Source organism: Lampetra fluviatilis, chromosome 3 (genome assembly GCF_964198595.1).
Source record: "Lampetra fluviatilis chromosome 3, kcLamFluv1.1, whole genome shotgun sequence".
NCBI lineage: Eukaryota > Metazoa > Chordata > Hyperoartia > Petromyzontiformes > Petromyzontidae > Lampetra > Lampetra fluviatilis.
This window is the reverse complement of record NC_136277.1, coordinates 13,466,079-13,488,712: the sequence shown is the minus strand read 5'-3', so window position 1 is coordinate 13,488,712 and position 22,634 is coordinate 13,466,079. Positions and strand designations below refer to the sequence as shown.

At 46.3% G+C, this 22,634-nt stretch overlaps 1 protein-coding gene across 1 annotated transcript in view; it reads left to right on the top strand.

Annotated features, from left to right (window-relative positions):
* The first annotated feature begins 4,320 nt into the window (after positions 1-4,320).
* LOC144948406 (uncharacterized) overlaps positions 4,321-22,634 on the top strand; it is a 43,896-nt gene continuing 25,582 nt past the window's right edge. Inside the window, exons 1-5 of the mRNA XM_078877841.1 lie at positions 4,321-4,479; positions 8,045-8,570; positions 9,582-9,659; positions 10,910-10,987; positions 17,741-18,620. Of these exons, the coding sequence (XP_078733967.1) occupies positions 8,054-8,570; positions 9,582-9,659; positions 10,910-10,987; positions 17,741-18,620 (1,553 nt within the window). The 5' untranslated portion in view covers positions 4,321-4,479; positions 8,045-8,053. The remainder of the gene's footprint in view (positions 4,480-8,044; positions 8,571-9,581; positions 9,660-10,909; positions 10,988-17,740; positions 18,621-22,634) is intronic.

Sequence of the window (22,634 nt, the reverse complement as noted above, 5' to 3'; positions counted from 1 at the left end):
AGTTCAGGGTCAGATGGAGGCTCCCGGACCCTGTGGTAAAACATGGGTGAGTTTGACGCGAGACCACCTCCAGGAGAATCCGGGTGATTGTAAAAGCAATATGGAAAATAGTGTTTGACGGACTGTATGTGATGGTGCACCCAGAGACATGAGCACACAATGGGGGTAAGGTGGAAAGGGCAGGTGCCATTGTAATTCAACAATACAGTTTTTTCTGAGACGATCAGATAATGCGAGTGGAATAATGCATCGCGCATCTAAAATTATTCTTGATTATGACAATAAAAACCGTTAGAAGTGGAGCAGTGTGGCCCTGACATTGTGTGTGTGTGTTGAGTCGTGTGCGGAGCGGTAGTGTCGTGGTGAGCGACCCGATTTCAATTCCCCTCTCATGCCCAACACCAGTGATGATTATCTGAACCGGTTCTGGGCCTCCCCTAGGTCGACTCACCCTCAAATGAGTACCTGGTGCGGTGTGTAAACGTTGCCACTGGGGAGACAAAGGTGGCTGGTGTGTTTGCCACCCACCCCCTCGTGGCAACACGTTGACCTTCAGCCGCAGCGACTGCTCACAATCCTCTGATGTAAATAAATCCGAACTATGAACATGAAATGAATGCAAAATAGAGGTTTTTGTGTTAGATCGGGTAAAAATATAAATGTGTCGTTAAAACCCGCCACCACCTGACATAGCCAACTAGTAAATGTCACGTAAACAGAACGTGACCAATTCGTCACGAGTACAGCACACCGGTGTGTTGGTAGAGCCAATCCATAACATTTACAAACTGAGTACGACGTTTCACCAGTAATTACAACTAGCTTCATCAGGCGACAGCCATATTTGTGGAGAACTCTTACTGTTTCGTTCCTTATATAGAGGCAATCCCCCCCCCCCCCACAATGTGCAAGAGCGCAGAAGGGTGGTCAACACATCTACATTGTCACCCTCTCACCCGACAAGGGCAATGCCACTGTCATCATGGATAAAACCACTTACAACAACAAAATTCAGGACCTTCTTAATGATGGCAGCTATACCAAAATCAACAGAGATCCCACTAACCGCCTAGCTACAAAAACCAACAATATCATCACTAATTCCACTTCTCTAATCGATTCGACCAAGCAGCGTTCTCTAAAACCTTCGGCTGCTAGACCACCCAGATCATGGGTCGGCAACCAAAATAACAAGAAGAGCCATTTCTTTCCAATTCGGTACAAAATTCAGTATTTCAAGAGCCGCAATGCATCTGAGTACATGCTGTACATACGCACATATCGTCAAGAAGCAGCCCGTAAAGAGCCGCATGCGGCTCCGGAGCCGTAGGTTGCCGACCCCTGACCCAGATTAACTCACCCACCTACAAACTGGCCCGATTTATGTCTGAGACCCTGCTTCCTTTCACGGGCAAGACCACCTCAGCTGTACTTAAATCAGCTCACTTGGTTTCTCTAATCAAGGACATTTCACTGTCTCCAGATGATTTACTTGTCAGTTTCGATGTAGTCTCTCTGTTCACCAAGGTACCTATACCTGACACAATTGCAATCATTGAAGACTTGGTCCAACAGGGACTGAATCCAGATGTACCAACTTTGGTAAGGCACTGCCTTACCAACACTTACTTCACCTGGAATGGTACATTCTACAAACAAAAAATTAGGGTACCCCAATGGGTTCTCCCTTATCGCCAGTGGTAGCGAATGTTTTCATCGAGAAATTTGAGACAGATGCCATTCAGACATCCACCCTACGTCCTTCCTTGTGGAAGAGAATGCGTAGATGACACGTTCGTCATCTGGCCACATGGCCTGCCAGCACAACCAATTTCTCAACCACATCAATTCCATACACCCATCTATCAAATTCACCATGGAAGTGGAAAAGGATGGCAAGTTACCATTCCTGGATGTTTTGATCGAGAAGAGACCTGATGGCTCGTTGGGACACTCTGTCTACAGGAAATCCACCCACACGGATGCCTATCTAAAGCCTGACTCCCACCACCATCCAGCCCAGAAGAATTCCCTCCTCAAAACACTACACAATAGGGCCCGTTGCATCTCCGACCAGCACCACCTAGCTGGTGAGTTGGAGTACGTACACTAAGCCCTCAGGATGAACGGGTATTCTGACCGTACCATCCGCAAAGCTGTCTCCCCAGCCATGGGGAGACAACCATCTGAGGATCCAACCAATACCATCACTTTGCCATACATAGCAGGGGTTACCAAAAAGATTTCCAAAATCTTAAACAAACACAAGATCCAGGTTAGTTTCAACACAGTACATAAAATTCGTAATTTGATCCCATCTGTAAAGGATGTGATTCCTGACATGCAATACCCTGGTGTCTACAAACTGAGTTGTGGTTGCGGCAATAGTTACATTGGGAAAACGAAACATGTCTCGAACCGCGTTCGTGAACACAAGGCAGATCCGAAACACGGTAGGACCAATACTTCTGCCGTTGCTGATCATTTTTTTAACGCTGTGGGCTCACGAAATTGGCTTTTCCAAGACTAAGGTACTCTGCAAACCTACCGGCTATCTTCAGAGATTTGTTCATGAAGCCATCCAGATATATTAACACAGACACAACTTCCACCGAGAAGATGGGTACAAACTGAGCAGTCATTGGAAGGACATTATTAACCAGGTAAAGTCTTAACTGACTGTGATGTTTCCATCCTACCTGCCTATGTCAGCTGTTATTTCCGACTCTCTGTGTCTTTCTCTCTCTCTGTGCATCTCTCTCCAATCTCTACTCCAGTACTCCAGTGACCCGGGTACTGCCGCAAGGTCCACTTTCTGCCCTGCCTCCTTCGCCCCCCCCTTCTCTCTCCCCCCCTGCAGCCGATATCTCTAGAGCTGCCACGGTGGTCCAATTATTGTTCTACCTACGGGGAGTTTACCGAAAGAAGCAAAGAGTATGGATTCCTGCAGTTACGAAAGCTTCAAATCAAGAATATATATGCTTATAATGAGTCTGAGTGACAGGGGTGGTAAAAGTTGTTTTCTCTCTCTCCAGTCACCTGCTAAAATTCATTAGGCAGACTGAGTGGCACATCGTCTCTGCGTGGCGCACGGACTGAGTGTCAAATAGATGGGACAGTGAGCACAATTTCCAACTTAGGAATCCGGGTGTCATTTTGCAGTGCCCACATACCTTCCACCCCGCCAAATATTGTGTTGACATACAGTGGATCATCGATTATCCAGCTGCTTCCAACATTATCTGGCAGTCCCAGGGCCGATCCGGCTAAACTGCTTCAAAGGCTGTAACCCAAGGCCGTAATAATAATATATATTGGGGGGGGGGGGGACACATCCCCCCCCCCCCAAATTCAAATATGCTCAAAATGTCGCCCCAATATATTGCTATAAAAAATGGCTATGCTATGTAAATAAAAACAACAATTTGCTAAACCTTGGCCACAATATCTGGACTTGTCTTCATATAATAATGCATCGATTTCTGTTTATATGATTATGGTTGTACTTGATCAATCCCTAGTCTCTGCCATTATATACAATGAAACAAGGAAAGGTAAAAAAGTAATAACAGAGCAATGCAATACAATACATTCTTAGACATTATTGTAAAAAATAAATAAAAAGTCCATCCCATGTGTTAGTTAATTTTTTTATATTTTAGGCAGGAAATGATATTTAGATATTTTTCTGGGTTGGGACCCCCAGACACCCTGGAAGATTTCGTCCCCCCTAATGTTGACTCCATGGCTACGGCCTTGCTGTAACCAGTCCGACAACAATAAAAAGTAGCTATGCTTGATTTCAGTGTCCAAGGGGCCGTCCATAAATGAAATCACGCGATTTTGGACGATTTATTGACCCCCCCCCTCCTTTGTCACACGGCGTCACAAAAAGTCAGACCCCCCCCTCAAATATGACGTCATAAAGCTCTACCCCCCCCCCCCCCCCAAATAAAACATGCTTCAAATCGCTTTAAACTATTGTCATTGTAGTGGGTATTTAATGTGGCGCTGCACTCAAATGTTATAGGAGAAAACATTTACTAAAAAGTATATTTAATTAAGTAGAACGTGTTGTCTATATTTATTTAAAGTTGCGCATTTTTATATGACGTCACATTTCTCACCACCCCCCACCCGTCATCACATATCGTCAAAATGTCTGACCCCCCCCCCCCCCCCAGGTACGTGACGTCATTTATGGACGGCCCCAAAATCGATCAACGATTGAAACTGTTGCCCCGTGTTACGACGACCGGGACAATCGGCTGTTTGACGCGGTCCCTTAGCAGTCGTCACTCAACCCCCCCCACCGTTACTCGCCGTGCGCCCGAGGCCTACCTCTCTTTGCGTTCGCGTGGTTTTTTCTTCTTCTTTTTCTTCTCTCTTCAATACAAAAATATTTAAAGAAAATAAAAACAAAATCCACTCAAGATTTGCACCTCCCCCACCCGCCAAACCGAAGCCAAGTTTCCGTCGGTAAGATTCTAGAGGTTAAAGAAACACAAAAGCAACAACGGAAACAGAATCGACGAGGGAGCCTTGCGATGTGTGCGTGCGTGCGCTGCACAGCATTTAAAGTATTAAACGTTTTTACATTTAAACAAAACCTTATGAATCGATACCGTAATTATAACCGATCGTTTAATGTGCGAAACTAACAAAACAATGGGACAATTATTATTTCATTGTATTTGCATACCGATCCAGCAGTGGATTGAACCACGTGTTAGTTTTTTTGTTTGTTAACAAAACGTGATTTTAAAACGAAATGTGTGTTACTGTACTGTACTTCTATGCTCTACGTCTGCGAAGCGAAGCGTGGTTGATGGGCGGCCGCCATGGGGGTAGTCGAGGGGAGTAACAACAACAAACAACAACACCGGTGGACTTTTGTTATCCGTTACATGTCTCGCCCCTGTGGTAGCTACGAGATGTTAACTACCTCGCCTGGTATACAGGAGGTCGTGGGTTCGATCCCGACCCTGACGTCTGCTGCTGTATATTTTGAGTTTGTGTGTCTCTCTCTCATCATCACGGTGGCTAGGAGATGTTAACTACCTCGCCAGGTATACAGTAGGTCGTGGGTTCGATCACGACCCTGATGGCTGTTGTATATTTGGAGTTTGTGTGTCTCTCTCTCATCATCACCACGGTGGCTAGGAGATGTTAACTACCTCGCCAGGTATACAGGAGGCCGTGGGTTCGATCACGACCCTGACGTCTGCTGTATATTTGGAGTTTGCGTGTCTCTCTCTCATCATCATCATCACGGTGGCTATGAGATGTTAACCACCTCGCCTGGTATGCAGGTGGTCGTGGGTTCGATTGTATTGTCTCTCGTGGATTTTTCTTCGGGTGCTCCGGTTTCATTTAGAATGAACGTCACGCGTTTAGAGTATTTGGCTGCTATAAATTTCCGCGTGATAGGCCACTTCGTTGAGCTATCGTATGTGGCCAGGTCGCTTCTGAAAAATGGGCTAGATAACTCAGTGGGCCTTACCTGCTAAAATACATAAATTAGATGCCCCTCTGCTTTCACCAACCCGCATTGACCAGCGTGGTGAAGTATGGTCAAATAACCTCTCACGACCCAGCACCGCATCGAGGAGGCTGTCATCCAGTAGTTGGTTGACAGAGGAGCGGCTTGTGTACGTACATTGATTTAATACTCGAGCTTTGAACCGTATAATTCACATTTGCTCAAACTACTATTCCTACGGGGTGGATAAAATACGTACCGCGTTGTGGAAGTGAATAGTACTCGGTGCTTTTATGAGACTGAAATACGTCGTGGGAATGTGGCTTTTCCTGCACTGGATCAGATCCGCCAAGGGCGATAAGCTCAAACCCACTGTCGTATGAATATGGTGACGCTGTCACTTTGATTCAATACAGTTGAAAAAAATCTATTCACATCACCTGTCTCCCCCCTCAGCGATTCAACGGATAGCCACAATTCGATTCAAGATTTAATGTACAGTTTTATATTTTCAGTAATTTCTTCTCAACGTTATCACAATTTTGCAGTCGCTGTTGTGTCATGATGCCAAAGCGTGCTTTAGAATTTCTCGTACAACAATGCAACCATTCGTGTTAGAAAACGGCCCTGAGAAGCAAGTATTACTGGTAGGAACCTTCTGGTTACACCAGCCCACGGGATTATTGTGTCCATCCGTCGTGCAGGGGGGGGCTGGGTGGGGAGGGAGGGGCTGGGTGGGGAGGGAGGGGCTGGGGAGGGGCTGGGTGGGGAGGGTGGGGCTGGGTGGGGAGGGCCTGGGTGGGGAGGCTGGGGTGGGGTGGGGCTGGGTGGGGGCTGGGTGGGGGCTGGGTAGGGAGGGGCTGGTCACCCCGTGGTGCCCTTATAAAACTCAACGTATAACCTACTCACGCCGGCTTGTGCCCGCCCTCACAGTCGGGCATATTTGCCGAATACACCACGCCGCCGTTGACCCTGGCCATTGACCGAGCAACCCAACGTTCCTACCAGCTCCCTCCACAGGATTGTGTTAAAGAGCTACCTCTTACGTTCTCCTGAAGTAATCTCTGGTCAACACGGTAGAGGGCAACACTTCCCCACTCGCTTTATGCACGACAATCAAATTTAGCTGTATTAACCCTTTCCCGTTCCGAGACGTCTGCACTTTGCAGGCTGTGGGTGTCCCCTTCACCGCTGAATCTCTGAACGCGCAAGAGGCTCGGGGCTAATTTTACTTGGACATTCATAGTAGCGCCGTTGTTTTTAAAGACATTGTGCTCGCCGCAGAGAACTGTAGCGACACGACCGCACTCTACGATAGCTGGTGCCAAACTGTGCACGCGCCCTCTCACGTGTGCTTTTTGGGAGCCTCGGTATCGATAAAGTAATTTTTTTTCCGGTTTTGTTTAGATGGTATATACGTATATCATCGAAACGAGAGGGTTTAAGTGCATAAGCTAATTTGGTGTTGATGGTTTTTTGTGTAGTCATTGGTGACCTGAATGAGATGTTAACTCGCTACACTTGAGAACTCGGTTGAATAACGCCTGGCTGCACTGAATTCGAACCCAGGGTCTCTTGCAGTGCCAGATCAGTGCTCTGAACCTCTTATTTTTGTTGTCGGGTTCATAGTGTTTCTCATTTATTTGTTTCACTCATCTATCCTTTAGCCTAAATGTAACATAAGCATAACATTTGCCTATAACTGAAATCGGAAATTTGTGCAGTTGTAAATGAATGTTTTGTGGGCCTTTATAATACATTTTTATTGTTGAATCGGTGCATCACTACACTCTTTTGTTGTGACTAAACTAGTTTAACATGTAGGCTTTTGCGACCAATATCCAAAATAGAGGTTTTTTTTGGTTTAGATTGTGTAACCCAAAACCCCAAAAACCTCTTATGTAACTAAACTAGTTGGTCATTTTATATATGGAAATAAACTTTGAGCACTCTAGTCGACTTCAACTATTATTTCCGTTCCTTTGCGGGTCAATAAAGTAAAATGTGCATTTATATATCATCTCAAGGCGATGTACAGAAACAGTGGGACTATTAATTTTTTTAGAGGCTCGCAGTCAAAGGCCAAGATAAAATGGAAGGTCTTGAGCCTGAACTTGAACCAGGAAGTTGAGAGTATGGATCATATGAGAAGGGCCTTCCAGAGAATGGGGACAATGTAGGATAACGAGCTAACCTCCGCTGAGCAAGGGTTGACTTGGGGGTTTGCATAGAACGCCATGGTTTCTGGAGCGGAGAGTACTTAGAAGGGGAATAGAGGGAGATGAGACTAGAGCAGTGGGTAGGGGCGAGTCCATGCAGGATCTTGAAGACCGTGAATGCGATCTGGAAATGTATGCAGCCAGTGGATTGATTGCAGTATAAGCTCTCTCGTTAACTGGTGTGATTGAGGATTTTGGCAGCAGCATTGTGTACTTGTGATAGTCACTGTCATGTGGATAAACTCAGAGGAATGTATGGAATTGTAGAAAATCCATGGTACTTAAGCACTGCCACTCTGTCTATTGAGCAGGGAGGCCCATTAACTCTTCTCTCATTCTGCAGGCTCACAAAATGGCATGCGCAGCTGTGCTGGAACCGAGCAGGGACTTCCCGGCATGGCTGGAGGCTCAGGGCGTGAACGCGGAGGTGGCCCAGGCCATGGACTCGGAGCTGGGCATCCGGGACTACGGGGTCCTGAGCGCCTGCGTCAGGGACGGCCTCGTGCGGGCCGAGCTGCTGTCCACGGCGCGCGACCGCCTGCCCTTCGGCTTCTACGCCGTGCTGCGGCAGGTGGTGAAGGCCGTGCAGGGGGCCGAACCCCACAACACAGTTACACCGCACTGGGACGACGCCGCCGCTTCCTCCCCTGGCGACGTGACGCTGGGAGGCCTGGTGGACGTGCTGCTCGCGCTGTTTAGCGGCTTGAGCCGGGAGCTGCTGATGTCTGTGCGGAGGCTGGGAGTCATGGACGGCCCTGACATGGGCGTTGCTGTCTCCAGTCCACCTTGTGCAGGGGTTGAACACCAGGACTTGATTGCTGTCGAAGAGGAGCTGCCCTCAGAGGAGAAGAGTCAATTCTCCAATCACGGTGAGCTCCGACAAGAAGGAGGAAACGCCACAATAATCTCCAGGGATTACTCCACAAATTATTGAGCAAACCACATAGGAATATCACCCTTTACTGGCAGACGAACTCCCATTTGCAGGCCGGTACTGCATTCACCTTGTGAACAGGGATAATTTCCACATGCCGAGCACTGCCATAGGGTGTCTCAAGATGTACTGTATGGGAGGCGTGGTATACATGTTAAGTAATGGTGAGGTTAACATTCTGTTGTGATGGCTGTGTGAGGTAGGTGATGATTACAGCTCAGGAACCTAGACTGGAGATGATATTCTATCATTTTTTGACATGTGCAGAGTGCTGCTCATTTGAATTATTGGTCCTGAGTCGGTAGGGAAACTCCACACCTCAGTCTGCCTTGAATACTATTTTCATTTACATCACAAAGCCTCACTGAGTATCAGGACTTTTTTTCAGACGGATCCTCCACGAGCAAGATTGGCAAATGCATTTTTTTCACGCGAGCGGAAACTGCCACTTGCTGATTCCGCAATCCCCCAGCTCCTGTGATCTCCTGCCCGAACAGTATCCAACTATCTGGTGGGATCTTTCCCTTGGTCGCAGGACCCGTTCAGGCCGTACTAAGGGACAGCGCACGAAAATCCACGCAGATGAGTCGGGAACCCCGCTTGCTGTACTGGCGTCTTCTAGAAATTAGTAAATTAACTTTGGCCGATGTTCACGTTCGAGAAAAAATGCACTGCAACCTTTGGCTGCAACGGTGGTCATTATTGGAAGCGTTCTTCTTCCTAATGAAAAAAAAAACCACCATTGTACTTCACATAAACCACATTGACAAGGGTGTTCAGTGCCAATTACATTTGTAAATTAACCACCACTGTTTTGTTTTTATGGTATAAATGAGCGTATTGTATGATGGGTCATTCCTTAAAATAAGGTATTTCCTGTGAATGTCGCCTGTTGCAAAGTGTTTTTTGTGTACTACCCAATCAGGCCATTGTCACTTTCTTTCAGATTGCCCCATGGAGTTCAGAAATTCTCAAGTCCAAACGAGCGTTACCGGAGGAGGCGGTGATGGTGAACAACCATTGGGTAAGATATCCTCACTTTGTCTTTAACAGCAAGAAGCTTGGGTATTTACAAGCAGAGAGAAGTCACATATAATAAAAATCCTAAGCCTCTAACAATTAACACCCCGCACCCCCTTCATTGTGATACAAAAATAAATTGTCATGATTTGGGGTCTATTCAAGAATCTGCGTTTTATCAGAGTTATTGGGTTTAATTCTAGATTTGAAGCTTTCGTGACTGCAAGGAATCATCTTCTTAGGTTTTTTCGGTAAAGTCACGTGACTTTACCGAAAAAACCTAAGAAGAGTTATTGGGTTGTGTTGAAAATTAGATGCCCAACTACTTGGGTAGCCCAGGGGTTGGCAGAGGAGTGGGCAGGGCACATCAGTTGGTGGTGGTGCCAGTGTCAGAAGGAGGAGAGGCCCCTCACTGTGTGGGCAGAGCTCGTGGTTGAGTGGGCATGGCTATTGACGATTGGGTGGGATTTATGGAGGGAGGGACCGCTGGTTCACTGTGTGCCCCGGTTGAGTCTCCCAGAAATCGAATGGCTTTGCATGTCACACATTGTCTTAAATACTAGAGCGAGTATAATTTTATTTTATAATCATGTAATATTGTAGTCCTTTATTTACCCAAGCATTTCTGAGCCTCGGGATGCTTTTTCAGGAGGGGTTGTCATTCAAATGTTTAGTTAAGAGTGCTAGATTCACAACTGGAAAGTCACATGTTTAAATGCGGGTTTGGAGGTGGAAACTCAACCTCTTAGCCCTATGAGGTTCATAAAATGTGTACCACTTTATAAAAGGACTGGTCCCTCTTCTTGGTTCTTTCGGTAAAATCACGTAGAATGGAAATAATAAAATAATAAAAATAAAACATAATAAAATAATTCTCACGACGTTTCGGCCACAACGCAAGCAGCCGTCCTCAGGTGGAGAGCAGGTCTGTCGAGTAGACAGAGGACGGCTGCTTGCGTTGTGGCCGAAACGTCGTGAGAATTATTTTATTCTGTTTTCTTTTTATTATTTTATTATTTCCATTCTACGTGGCTTTACCGAAAGAACCAAGTAGATGAATCCCTGCAGTCACGAAAGCTTTAAATCGAAATTTGGACTGGTCCCTGTTATGGGAATGTGGAATTTTCACTGCTGGCTTAGGTGAGTAAACATAACATTGACATCCATCCGTAACCTCAACATTTGCAAATAATCAAGTTGTATTTTAGTCATTACAGTGCTCGTGCTGAGTCATAATCTCTTCTCTCTCCCCAGACGAGGGAGGGAACAGCCCTTCTACCGAGGCGAACTTCAGCCCCGTGTGGCAAGAGGTCAAAGTGGAGAGCTGCGACGGTGAGTGCACATTGACACCGACATCTTCATCATCAACCTTTATTTGTAAAGCGTCCCTGATTGCTCAGCGAGCACAGCATGGTGATGCATCCCAACCTAAGGGATGGAGAGATGTTAACTACCTCGCCTGGTATACACGAGGTCGTGGGTTCGATCCCAACCCTTACACCTGATTTATTTTCAGAAGTAATCCTCCAAGTCAAACAGAGTCGTCCTTTTGAGCGACTGTGCCCCTTATAATGATTCTGTAATGACGACCAAAAATGTAAAATTTCCCCATGTTCTTCAACCTCAGCTGCGACTACACTATTTTCACATACAAAAGCCAGGTATTTGGAGATTTTAAAACGAAGTCTTATTAGAGGGAGGTCGTGGTTACATTAGAATTGAAGTAAGCACTAAGACATTGGCGACTTACAACACTAAAATTTGGATCTATATAGCATATCGAGGCATCCGCATATCAAGATGCTGTACAGAGACTGGACATATTTGTATGGCAAGAATAAGGCAATCAGTCGAAGACAGATCTTGAGCCTGGACCTGAACTGGGACAGAGTCGACAGCACTGATGGCTGGTGGAAGAGAGCCTCGCATGACGGGGGCAATAGAGGTAAACGTGTGACCTTTCGTTCAGCAATGGTTGACTGCTTTCAACAAAAATCCTTGGTTACTGGAACATAAAATGTGTGAAAAAAAAAGTTTGGCTACATATGGTAGGAAATAAATTCTACATACATGGGTAGGACCATGCTTTATGACGCATGACATAAACCATTAAAACAATATATGTCGATTTTAAAGACCAATGAAGCAGGAGTGGTGCAAAGTGTGTTGGTGCATACATACAAAACCTGCACATTCTGACAGTGTTGAACCGTGCTTCTCGGCTGCTTTTTGACTGAGGGCCCTTTGCAACTGCTATGACAATCGGCCTGATCCATAGAACTTACGGCCCTTTATTGATCCATTAATTGATGAAGATCTTCCCACAAAGTGTTGGTGGTCATGCTTGACCCTACTTCATACTGGCTAGTGAAAGTCGGTGAAGTGGGACGGGGCCAGCACCGGTTCAGATGTCATGCACCACTGACGTTTGCCATGGCCGGGAATCAAATCCAGGTGGTCGGATTCATAGGACGGTGCGCCAACCACAGCGCCACTGCCCCACCCCGTAAATTTCAACATATTCAAGCATTTGTGACTACACCATTGAAGACAGACAGGAAGGGGGAGATTTGGTGACCGGACCTCATTGGAAGTGCTAATGTTTTCATGGATGAACCTTCAAGTGCATGTTACCCCTCCGGGGTCCACAGTGAACAATGTCAGGTTCACGTGCTAACACCAAGAGCGTCAGTGACCTGTAATCATGTGTTCGGAAATGATTTTGGGTAGTGTTCTTCATCTGGTGACCCGTGGGCCGAATGGCCCGCAGAGGCTCTTGGGAGTGGCCCACCGAGCTGTGGTCCACTCGGACACAGATACCGATTAGTGAGATGAGAGATAAATAAGAAATTTAGATTGAGAGATTTGTCAATAATAAATAAAGATTATTGAGATTAAGTGAGGTAAACAAGACATGAGTAGACCTGGAGACAAGAGAGTGACACATTTTTGGTCATTTTTATAGACGCTATGCCGTCACATGGCCCACCAGCGCGCAGTAATTTTATAATGTGGCTCGCTGGAAAATAAGGTCGAAGAACCCCGATTTAGGATATTTATAAATATTATGAATACAGAGTTGTGGTGCTGTGGGACTCGTCCTGGCGTTAACGCACGTGTGGAGGCTGCCCTATCGTATCAGAAGATCAAGACCACGAACGTACCACCCTGGTACAGAGGCGAGATGAGGATGACAAGTCGCGTGTGTCAATAACTGTAGCGTCTATTGTCGACATGCGATTGGACTTGCAAGGAACGAGAGCCAGGGGAAATTTTCCAGTTCCGCCTATTTGTTACCCCCGGCGTTTCCTTCTACAGGTAAGAGTGAGGAATGTCAGTCTGGATTCATCATCGGTGACGTGACATCACTGAAGGGCGTCCAAGAGCTCTATCCTCGGTCGGAAAACTCGAGGGGTACGGAGCGGCCACGGCAGCCGCGAGCATCCAGAGGAGCCCGGGGCGCCAGTGGGAATGTCAGCAGGAACGTCGCACGAGGCGCCGCCGCTTTCGCTGTCGACGCGGCCTCAACACGCTCCACGACGGGTCACGTCTCACAGCAAGGCCCAGCAAGCCTGCGGGTGGTCGTCCAATCCGCGGCGACGTCGGCGGCAACGGCGGCGGCGGTGCCCGAGCCTAGCGGCGGCACGAGAAACAACAGGCCGTACGCGTGCGAGCTGTGCCGTCGACGGTTCACGAGGCACGACTACCTCCAGAAGCACATGCGCTCGCATACGGGAGAGAAGCCGTACTGCTGCGAGGTGTGTGGCCACGGCTTTAAGCGCTGCGCCGAGCTCAAAATCCACCTGCGCATGCACACGGGCGAGAAGCCATATGGCTGCGACGTGTGCGGTCAGGCCTTCTCGCAGTATGGCAACTTCAAGCGCCACCAGCGCATGCACACGGGCGAGAAGCCGTACCGCTGTGACCTGTGTGGGCGCAGATTCTCGCAGTGCAGCAACTACAAGCGTCACCAGTGCCACCATTCGGCAGCAAGTTGATTATCCTGTCGGCGTTGTTGACGTGTATGTATGTGTGTCGAACTTTATTCGCAACGTATGTAGCCAACCGTGCTTATCGTAGGTGCGAAAACCATTTTTCTTTAAGTTGGGAATTTTTCTCAGGATTTCTTTTGTCAGATGGTGCATTACACGGTTGGGTTAGTTTCTGGTCCATTACCAACTCGGCCCCATCGTTTATCTCAGGTCAATAAAATGAATACTGCCTTTTTCAAAAGTCAACTGGTTGTCTTCTCAAGCGACTGCTCCCTCCAGATATATGGAAATGTGAAAAGAACACCAATGCTACGAAAACAATCGTACGACCAGGAAGACACTTTGCCATTTTGACATTGAATAGTGCGTTGTCCGATATTCATATCAAGAAATTCTGTCGCAGTCCTGTTGATGTGGAACTTAAAATGAAAACACTTTGGAGGTGGCTGCGTGACTCATGGTTCAGACCACTCAGATCAAATGGCCTGATTTTCTAATATTCCTTAAATATACAGACAGTATATTCATGTGGTACTGTGTCAAGGTTTCCCCACTCAAAATATTGATATTTGCAAGTTCAAATACAGATAGAGGGTTAACTCAACCCACTGTCCGTTCACCATCTCTCGTGAAGTTGATTTATCATTAGAACAGTTTTATGGAATTGCGAACCATTTCATCCGATGTCTTTGGGAGAAATTGGCTCCCACCAATGAAATGTGGAATTTCCAAGGTGGCTCAGCAGCTCGGAGCTGCCACTGATGAAACTTGGGGTTCCTCAATCAGGTTTCAGCCATTCATGATTAAAGCCGGTTTGCAGATGTAGTGCGTTAGCCCCAACCCTGTTGCCAATGATTGCACCAAACGTGTGTTTCACTCGGATTTTTTTTAAACACCAATTGCAATAAACAAATATATATGAAAGGCTTGTAGAATGATACAAGCGCAAGCATAGTCGGACATTACGTAACTGTATTCCGAGAGGGAAATTTTACATTTTTTTTAAAGGATTTTCTCCATAATTTTTTCAAGATGGGGTAATGAAGCATGCAAGCATTTTTTTTATGATAAACTGTTACAATTTTGCCTCATTCTATTCAGGAATATATTCAAATAATTTGATCTCGGTTGAATTTCTTTTCATTGTCTCGTTTGTACAATTGTGTTAATGCGATTAGCGGAAATGTGTCTTTACCATTGTTTACAAATCGCTCCATGGTTCTGCCCCACCCTATCTCGCTTCTCTTATTTCTTATTACGTCCCATCTAGGCCCCTGCATTCACAATTTATATTGTCCTTCACTACACCCCCCCCACCCCCTCCCTGTGCTCGTGCATGTCTCCGCTTCTTTTTCCTCCTGGCTCCCCTTTCCATTGGAATAAACGCCCACTCCACATCAAACGGGCAACTTCACTGGCAACTTCACAGACTAATCTTTTTTCAAGAGCGTATCCCTCTACCAATTTCCTGTCCTTGTCCTTCAAACCTTCTTAACCTCGCCACTCCCTTCCCCTATCATCACCCTTCCTTACCATTCTTTCCCTTCCTAACCTCACCCCCCTGCCTTTCTCTATCATCACCCTTGCCATTATTTCCCTTCCTAACCTCACCCCCCTGCCTTTCTCTATCATCACCCTTGCCATCCTTCCCCTTCCTAACCTCACCCACCTCCCTTTCCCTATCATTGCCCTAACATCCTTCCTAACCTCGCCAGCCCTCCCTTTCCCTATCATCACCCTTCCTTGCCATCCCTTCCCCTCCCCAAAACGAAAATCCCATCCCTTTTTTTCATCAGCCAATACTAACGTACCATTTTTTAATTCTTGTGAAGCACTTTGACAAAAGCGCTATATAACATTCTAGATAAGATCAGATAAATGTTTTATTGGTATGTCCTTGGCATTTAATTTACATGTCTATCATGAATTCGCATGCACGATTCGATGCAAATGTCATTGAAGTATAAAATTCAACTCTAAATTTGCTCAATGCAACGGTACATGCCTAATACTGTATAAAGTGATTGTAACCCTTAAGGAAGACCAGGCAGAGTTCATAGTTGGAAGAACAATAGACCAGATCTATGTGATAACGTCAAATAACTGAAAAGTGTATTGAAGACGATTCATAGATTTAAACAGGCTTTTTTGACAGTTTCTGGCAGGACGGACTGTGGAAGAGCCATTGCATCTCGATTTAAAGCTTTCGTGACTGCAGGGATTCAAGATGAGCCATTGCATCGCAAATAATATTGCCAGAGCTGATTATGTTAATAAACCACTCTATGAAATATTATGTATTGATTGGTTCAGGATAAATATTGGCATCGAGCATGGAATGCATATGTCCTCCCCTGTACTTGTTGGAATATATTTTGGAAGTAATAATGGAGCAGTTATCAGACAATACTGACATGAATTTGTGGCAAATTGATAAAATGATTTTTTTACAGTTTTGGAGATAACATAGAATTACTTGCAAAAAGTCAAGATTGATAAGGCCAGCTCAGATTTGGTCCTGATTATATTATTATTTATAAATTAAAAAGGTTTGACTGTTGACAGAGAAGATAAAACATAAACATGTTAATAAAGGGAAAGCATTTGAGTACGTTTCTGAATGTTTATACCTCAGTGGTTTGATACTAGTGAACGGTGGATGCACAGGTGATTTGCAAAGGAGAATAAAATTGGGACTATCAATCATGGGGTAGTTTTAAATGACCTGGAAAGTGAAATACTTAAAAACAAAAAGCTAAAATTACTCGTGTATGGCACACTTGTTATGCAATTGGTAGTATTACGTGGCACAGTAATCTGGACCCAAAGAAGACAAGAAGAGCCTATGGAGTTCAAAATGGAAAGAACTATCATAGAAAGGATTGAAGAATAGGCATCTCTGCAGTCTGTGATATGGACTTATTATAAAACAGCTATCTTACGGACTTTCAGCCAAAGCAATGACAACGATAGTTGAAGGTGACAGTCCATGAAAAAGGCGGACTGAAGCTGTTGTTCTGCTGGCGTTGGGAAGAAGAGGACTTACATGAATGCAATACTGACGGCTCGTTTATGACGGGCGGATGGAGGATTACTGCTTGTGGCCCATGGACCCTGCTGCCTCTTTAAAGGCTTTAAGGGAGAAAAACCTTCAGCAAGTACCTGGGTGTGCTCAGATAGTTTTGGTAGTTCCAGGTAGTCTACTGGTAGTGTTGTGCGGTCTAGTGTTAGGGCTAGGTGGTGTCGTGATCGACTTTGTAGGATGCTTCTGGGGTTTTAGTGTCTCTAGCATAGAACCAAAGCTTGCTTTCTTGAGCTGCAGCTCATGTCCTCAACTAAGGTGCTGCTGAAAGTACCCGAGCAAACGCGTGATACTTAGACGTTATAAGGGCATTGTGCTGGTACTGTGTGGTCCTTTGTGCAAGTGATGGTGCAAAACCGTATTTAATAAAAAAAAATGTGAATCTCACAAAGCAGTTCTTTGTCATCTCTAAACATTTTTTTAATAATAATTTTGTAAGGTTATCCCCATTTGTGATTTCTCGTTGGTCAATTGTATTTTTTGTTGTTGTAATGTCCAAACACTGTCTTGAATAAGTCTGCCTCCCAGCAAATTAACATATATTGGTTGATTGATATGAGGTAGATAAAAAAAAATACGAGCAAGAAAGGGGTGCATTTAAATAGATTATCACACATTTTAGTTTTTTTTTATATATAGAAAATGTTTCGGCATGTGTTTAAAAAAAGTTGTGTTCGGAATGAAAACAAGTCAGGTTAAAGCAATACTCAAATTAACACGTATGTTGTCAGCATATCCTCTTGCTTAAAGTATCATCTTTCCATCCAAGGGCAAAGAAAAGCTGACTTATAATAATGATGACATTATCCTTGATCGGTAATACCATTATTTCAATAACTCAATAACTTATTTCGCACCGTGCGTAGCCAACCGTGCTAATCAGAGGTGCAGGGGAAGGACAACAAACTAAACGCACAAAGCCAGTTCGAAAGAAACGCGTTACACTCGAGTGTCGAACGCATATTCACTGAAGGCTATCGCACTCACACAACTGCGCGTGTTCTCCAGCAGGCGAGGAGGTGCCCTGCCAAGCCAAGTTCTTCCTCGAGGAAGAGGTCCCCTTGATCACGCCCGCTTGGATGCAGCGGCAGGCGGTCGCCACCGTGGCCCAGGCTCGCCGCGTGGGGAACGACGCGAGAAAGCACTCGCCCAGGATCGTGGCGACGGTGGCAGCGGCGGCAACGATGGCGAACGGGGAAGAGCATTTCCCCTTCACCTTCGAGCGAAGCCTCTCGCTCGGCAGGACGAACCAGTCGTACACGCGCGGCGGTGGCGGGGTCCTCGGTCTGGGATCGCCACCGGGGTTCTTGATTGAGAACGTCGCTTCGATGCGGGCGGCGGTGGCGCCGCCGCCGGACAGGACGGCGAAAGGATCGGGATACGCCCAGTACCAGCGACACGCGGTCCGCGGGAAGCACGAGGCCGAAGGCAACGCGACCGCGAGCTCGACGCATGTTTACCCCGCTGCGCGGGGCGACGCTGCGGATGACGACGACGACAACGCAACGGTGGCTGCAGCGGTGGCGGCGCCGGAAGCGATGGTGCCGCCCGAGGAGTCGAGGCCGTACCAGTGCCGGCAGTGCGGGCGGCAGTTTGCACGGTCGGATGCGTTGCGGAAGCACATGCGCATGCACACAGGCGAGAAGCCGTACCGCTGCGAGGTGTGCCTGCGCCCCTTTGCGCACTACTCCAACTTTAAGCGGCACCTGCGGCTGCACACGGGCGAGAAGCCCTACAGCTGCGACGTGTGCGGCCGTGCCTTCTCCCAGTGCTCCAGCCTCAAGGACCACCGTCACATGCACACGGGCGAGAAGCCGTACCGCTGCGAGGTGTGCGACCTCCACTTCTCGCACCGCTCCATCCTCTGGTCTCATCGGCGCACGCACGCCGAGTAACGCGGGCGTGAACTCGGCGCCGGGGTTTGCGCGGCGTTCGCCAATTCCGAGCGGTGTTTTTTTTTGTGGTCCCGAGTCTCGTGAGGTCATCTTGGCTTGGCAGACAAGTGTGGTGTCCCGTCATATCACTGTTTTGCAAAATGTCTCCAGCTGCGTAGATCGAGCCGGATGACCGCTGTGGTTTGGGCACCTTGAGTTACAATCATTTCCATGTACAGTCCTTTTGTTACTGCATTGATGGATGAGGGCCTCCCTGTATTTAATATGCGGGTCATGGCGGTTATATGACCGTACTTCACCACGCTGGTCAGTGTGGGTTTGGTGAATGCATGGAGCATATGCTTGACTGCAAGTACAGTACAATAATGGATTGACCTGCACTGCCTCTTGTTGACCGCCACGTAGCCCAGAAGCTGTCTCTTGAAAGCCTATGCATGCATGCATCGTAATCACCCATCCAAGTGCCCTCTAGGCTCCACTCCTGTCTGTGAGCTCTGATGATATTTGGGATATGCCAGGTGATTTGGTCATAGGTGGGTTACAATCAGTAGGTTATCAATTTATTTTTCGGTCGGTGATTGGGAAGCCAAAACAGTGGTAGCCCTGCGGAGATTTATATCCCCACTTATTTTGACGGGCAAAATATGTAGTGTTGGGTTAGAGCGCTATTTAAGTGGTGTTACATTGTTGCCAACACAGCAAAACCCATTATTGTACTGTACTTATATGCTTCCGTGTCCTATGTCCCCGCCTTCACCAACCTGCACTGACAAATGTGATAGTGTGATCAAATAACCCCCTTGACCCGCAGTGTGAAGGGAGACTCATCCAGCAGTCGGTCAACAAAATCGCCGTGCATGTACATTTAACTGCTTTTAGTGCTGTGGTCATCTTCACATCTTATTTTGCTGAGTGTCAAAGTGCCCAATGATGTGTCCTCTACAGGCTGCGAATAGGATTATTATTAGTATTTGACTGTCTAATGGCCGAGTGTTCAGCACCCCCATCATTACCGCTCCAACTTTGACGGAGTCAACAGTTCAAATCCTGCTACAGTTGCTCTAACTTCTGCAAGGAATTAGTTGACTCGCAAAAGCACACTGCCCTTGGTGAAAAGGACATTAAAAACCCAATGGCATGGTACTTTGCACGAGTAGGTCAATGTGTACATGTACTACTAGATTAGCGCCCTCCCCATGCCATGTGGGTCGCGGGGACTATTTGACAATACATCACCATGCTGGTCAGTGTGTGGATGAGGGAGCGTAGAAGCACAGTACAGAAATTGGATCATTTCTGTAAGATCGGGCGTATTCTGGGTGATTTGATCATCAACGTATGGATCCAGACATTTTAGAGCACCATTGGAACCTCCTTTGCCAGTAGAAAAATATGATAATTCTTTTTTTACCCTTTTATCTGGCAATAAAACTGACACCTTTTTTATGTGCGCCTTTTGGCGTCATCTGGTGCAACACTATGTGAGACTAGGCTCTGAGAAAAGCTGTCTCGGGTGTGGACCAATGAATTTCAAGGACAGTGCATACATTATCAGAGCTGTGTGTTTTTGTTTGCATTCCGACCGCAGGTATTGTGGTCAATGCAAACATGACTCCTTGTAAAAAAAGGTGTCAGTTTTGTCGCCAGATAAAAGGGTAAAAAAACAATTATCACATTTTAGAGCTTCAAGAGCTGTGACCTTCGCATTTTATACTCCAAAATGTCTCGATCCCAATTGAATCTCCGACCTTTCGCAGCCTTTCTGATGGGTCTCATAGGAATCCGCAAGCTACCGGCGTCGTAGTGAGTTCAAAACCCAAAGCTGGGACTGCGAGTTGACTTTCAAACACAGTGGATATTAAATGTTCACACGGCATCACCCTTGTATAATAGAGTAACGCTCACACGTGGCACTGTAAGCTGGTTAAGCTTACAATCGATGTTGTGAGTGCTGTAATAGTGTGCATGCATTGCTGTTATTGTATGATCACTCTTCAGGCTATTAGGCCACTCAAGCACGTTGTAGACTGCAGTACATATTCCTCACATTTCAGACATGCAAAGTCAATCATCGTTGAACTCTCTTGAAACGTGAGCTCAGTCAAAAGTGCAAGTGTCTTTGCTGTCGTAGATTATTTTTTTTCCTTTCGTGCAATTAAAGTGCTATTTCTGTCACGGTGCTTGAGTGTTTATTCTCTGCTGTACTTTTATAGAATTGTGTGGTCCGCATACTCTCCGTTGATATTTCATTCACAAATACGGCCAGTAACTTCTTTCACAATACGTTTATTTTGCACGAATGTGGGCCTATTTTAAGGTGCTATCGGCAACATTATCGAGTGTTTATATGTGGGAGGAAATTAGAGCACCCGGAGGGAACTCATGCGTGTGTGGGGGAAACACTCTATCCCATTCGGACGTGACGGGTGGAGTCCACATTTGCTGCGCCGCCTGATATTAGGAAGCCACTGGAGGGAGCTATGCACTTTTAAATCTGAATTAAATTTCTTTAGAACAGCCTTTTGTTTTTAGCGTGATGGCCTTCCCCCGCACCTCCGATTAGCACGTTTGGTTACACATGGTGCGAAAATAGTTCAACATGCTACATGCGAGCCAGGGTATGGCTCCCCCTTGACGTCTACCTACCTGATTACAGACCAATTCAGACCTTATTGGTCACCCCGTGCCCTTATAAATCTCAACGTTCGTCTGACAAAGTCCCATCACAAGGGAGAAACGCAAACAAATAGACAAAAATGATGTTACTAAACAAAAACTTTTTACGGATTAATTTTGATAATTGGTGTCAATTATGCTATTTATCATGCTACTGTCTGTGATGTTGCATGCTTATGCTGCTGCTTGCTGGATGTGGATGCACACACATGTAGCAAATGTACAATAAACAATGATTTTGTTGGCTCGTATTGAAACGGCGGCTGTACGCCATGTGGACCCTAAAACTCAATATTCCTGCACAAGATTACGGGTAAACCCATATAGGTTGACAGATATGGTAGTTTCACAGCATTTGTACGATCCACCAACAGTCGCTACTACCTGCACGATACTAGAGGACAGGCGTGGACCACCAAAGCCCGGCTTTCGTGTTATCGACGATTTTTTCCGGCTTACATTTTTTTTAACGGACAAGGACAGATGCCAAAATGCAATGAATTGCAAGTTAAATAATTTTGAAGAATGGACAGTGCAGCATCATATTGTGATTTACACCGAAGAGTTGGCCAAGCAGCAGACGTGCAGATCTCAAAATACTGTGTGAGAGCTGGAGAGAGTTGTCCGTGGAAACATTGGCGCCTCCACAACCCCAGCAGTTCCAGGGGCTGATGCATTGGAGGGTTACGATTTTGTCACGAGTTATTTGCGGTTGAAATTCACGGCCAAGGTGTGAGCAGGAAAAAAAAGTAATAACTGATGAAAGATAACATAATTAGGTATAAGATGGGGGCAATGCCACTACCCTTGGTACGCGGTGGGAAGATGTTAACTATCTCGCCTGGTATGCTGGAGGTCGTGGGTTCAATCCCGGCCATGATGCCCGCTGTATATTTGGAGTTTGTGGTCTCTCTCTCTCTACGTGGTCACTTGGATTTTTCTCCCGGTCCTCCGCGCGGGGTTTTCCCTCCACATTTAGAATCAACATCACGCGGTTTAGAATATTTGGCTGCTATAAATGTCCACACGATGATGACAATGAGCCCACTTCGTTGAGCTATCGTTTGTGGTAGCCAGGTCGCTTCTGAAAAAGGAGCTTACAGACAGCTCAGTGGGGCCTGACCTGGTAAAATAAAAAAAGAACATTCGTTTTTTAAAAATAGTTTTAGTTCAGTCTCGTGGTGACATTGCTTTTGTTTTAGGGGCCGTCCATAAATGACGTCACGCACCTAGGGGGGAGGAGGGGGGTCAGACATTTGTGACGATGTGTGACAAAGGGGGGGGGGGGCGTGAGAAATGTGACGTCACATCAAAATGCGCAACTTTAAATAAAT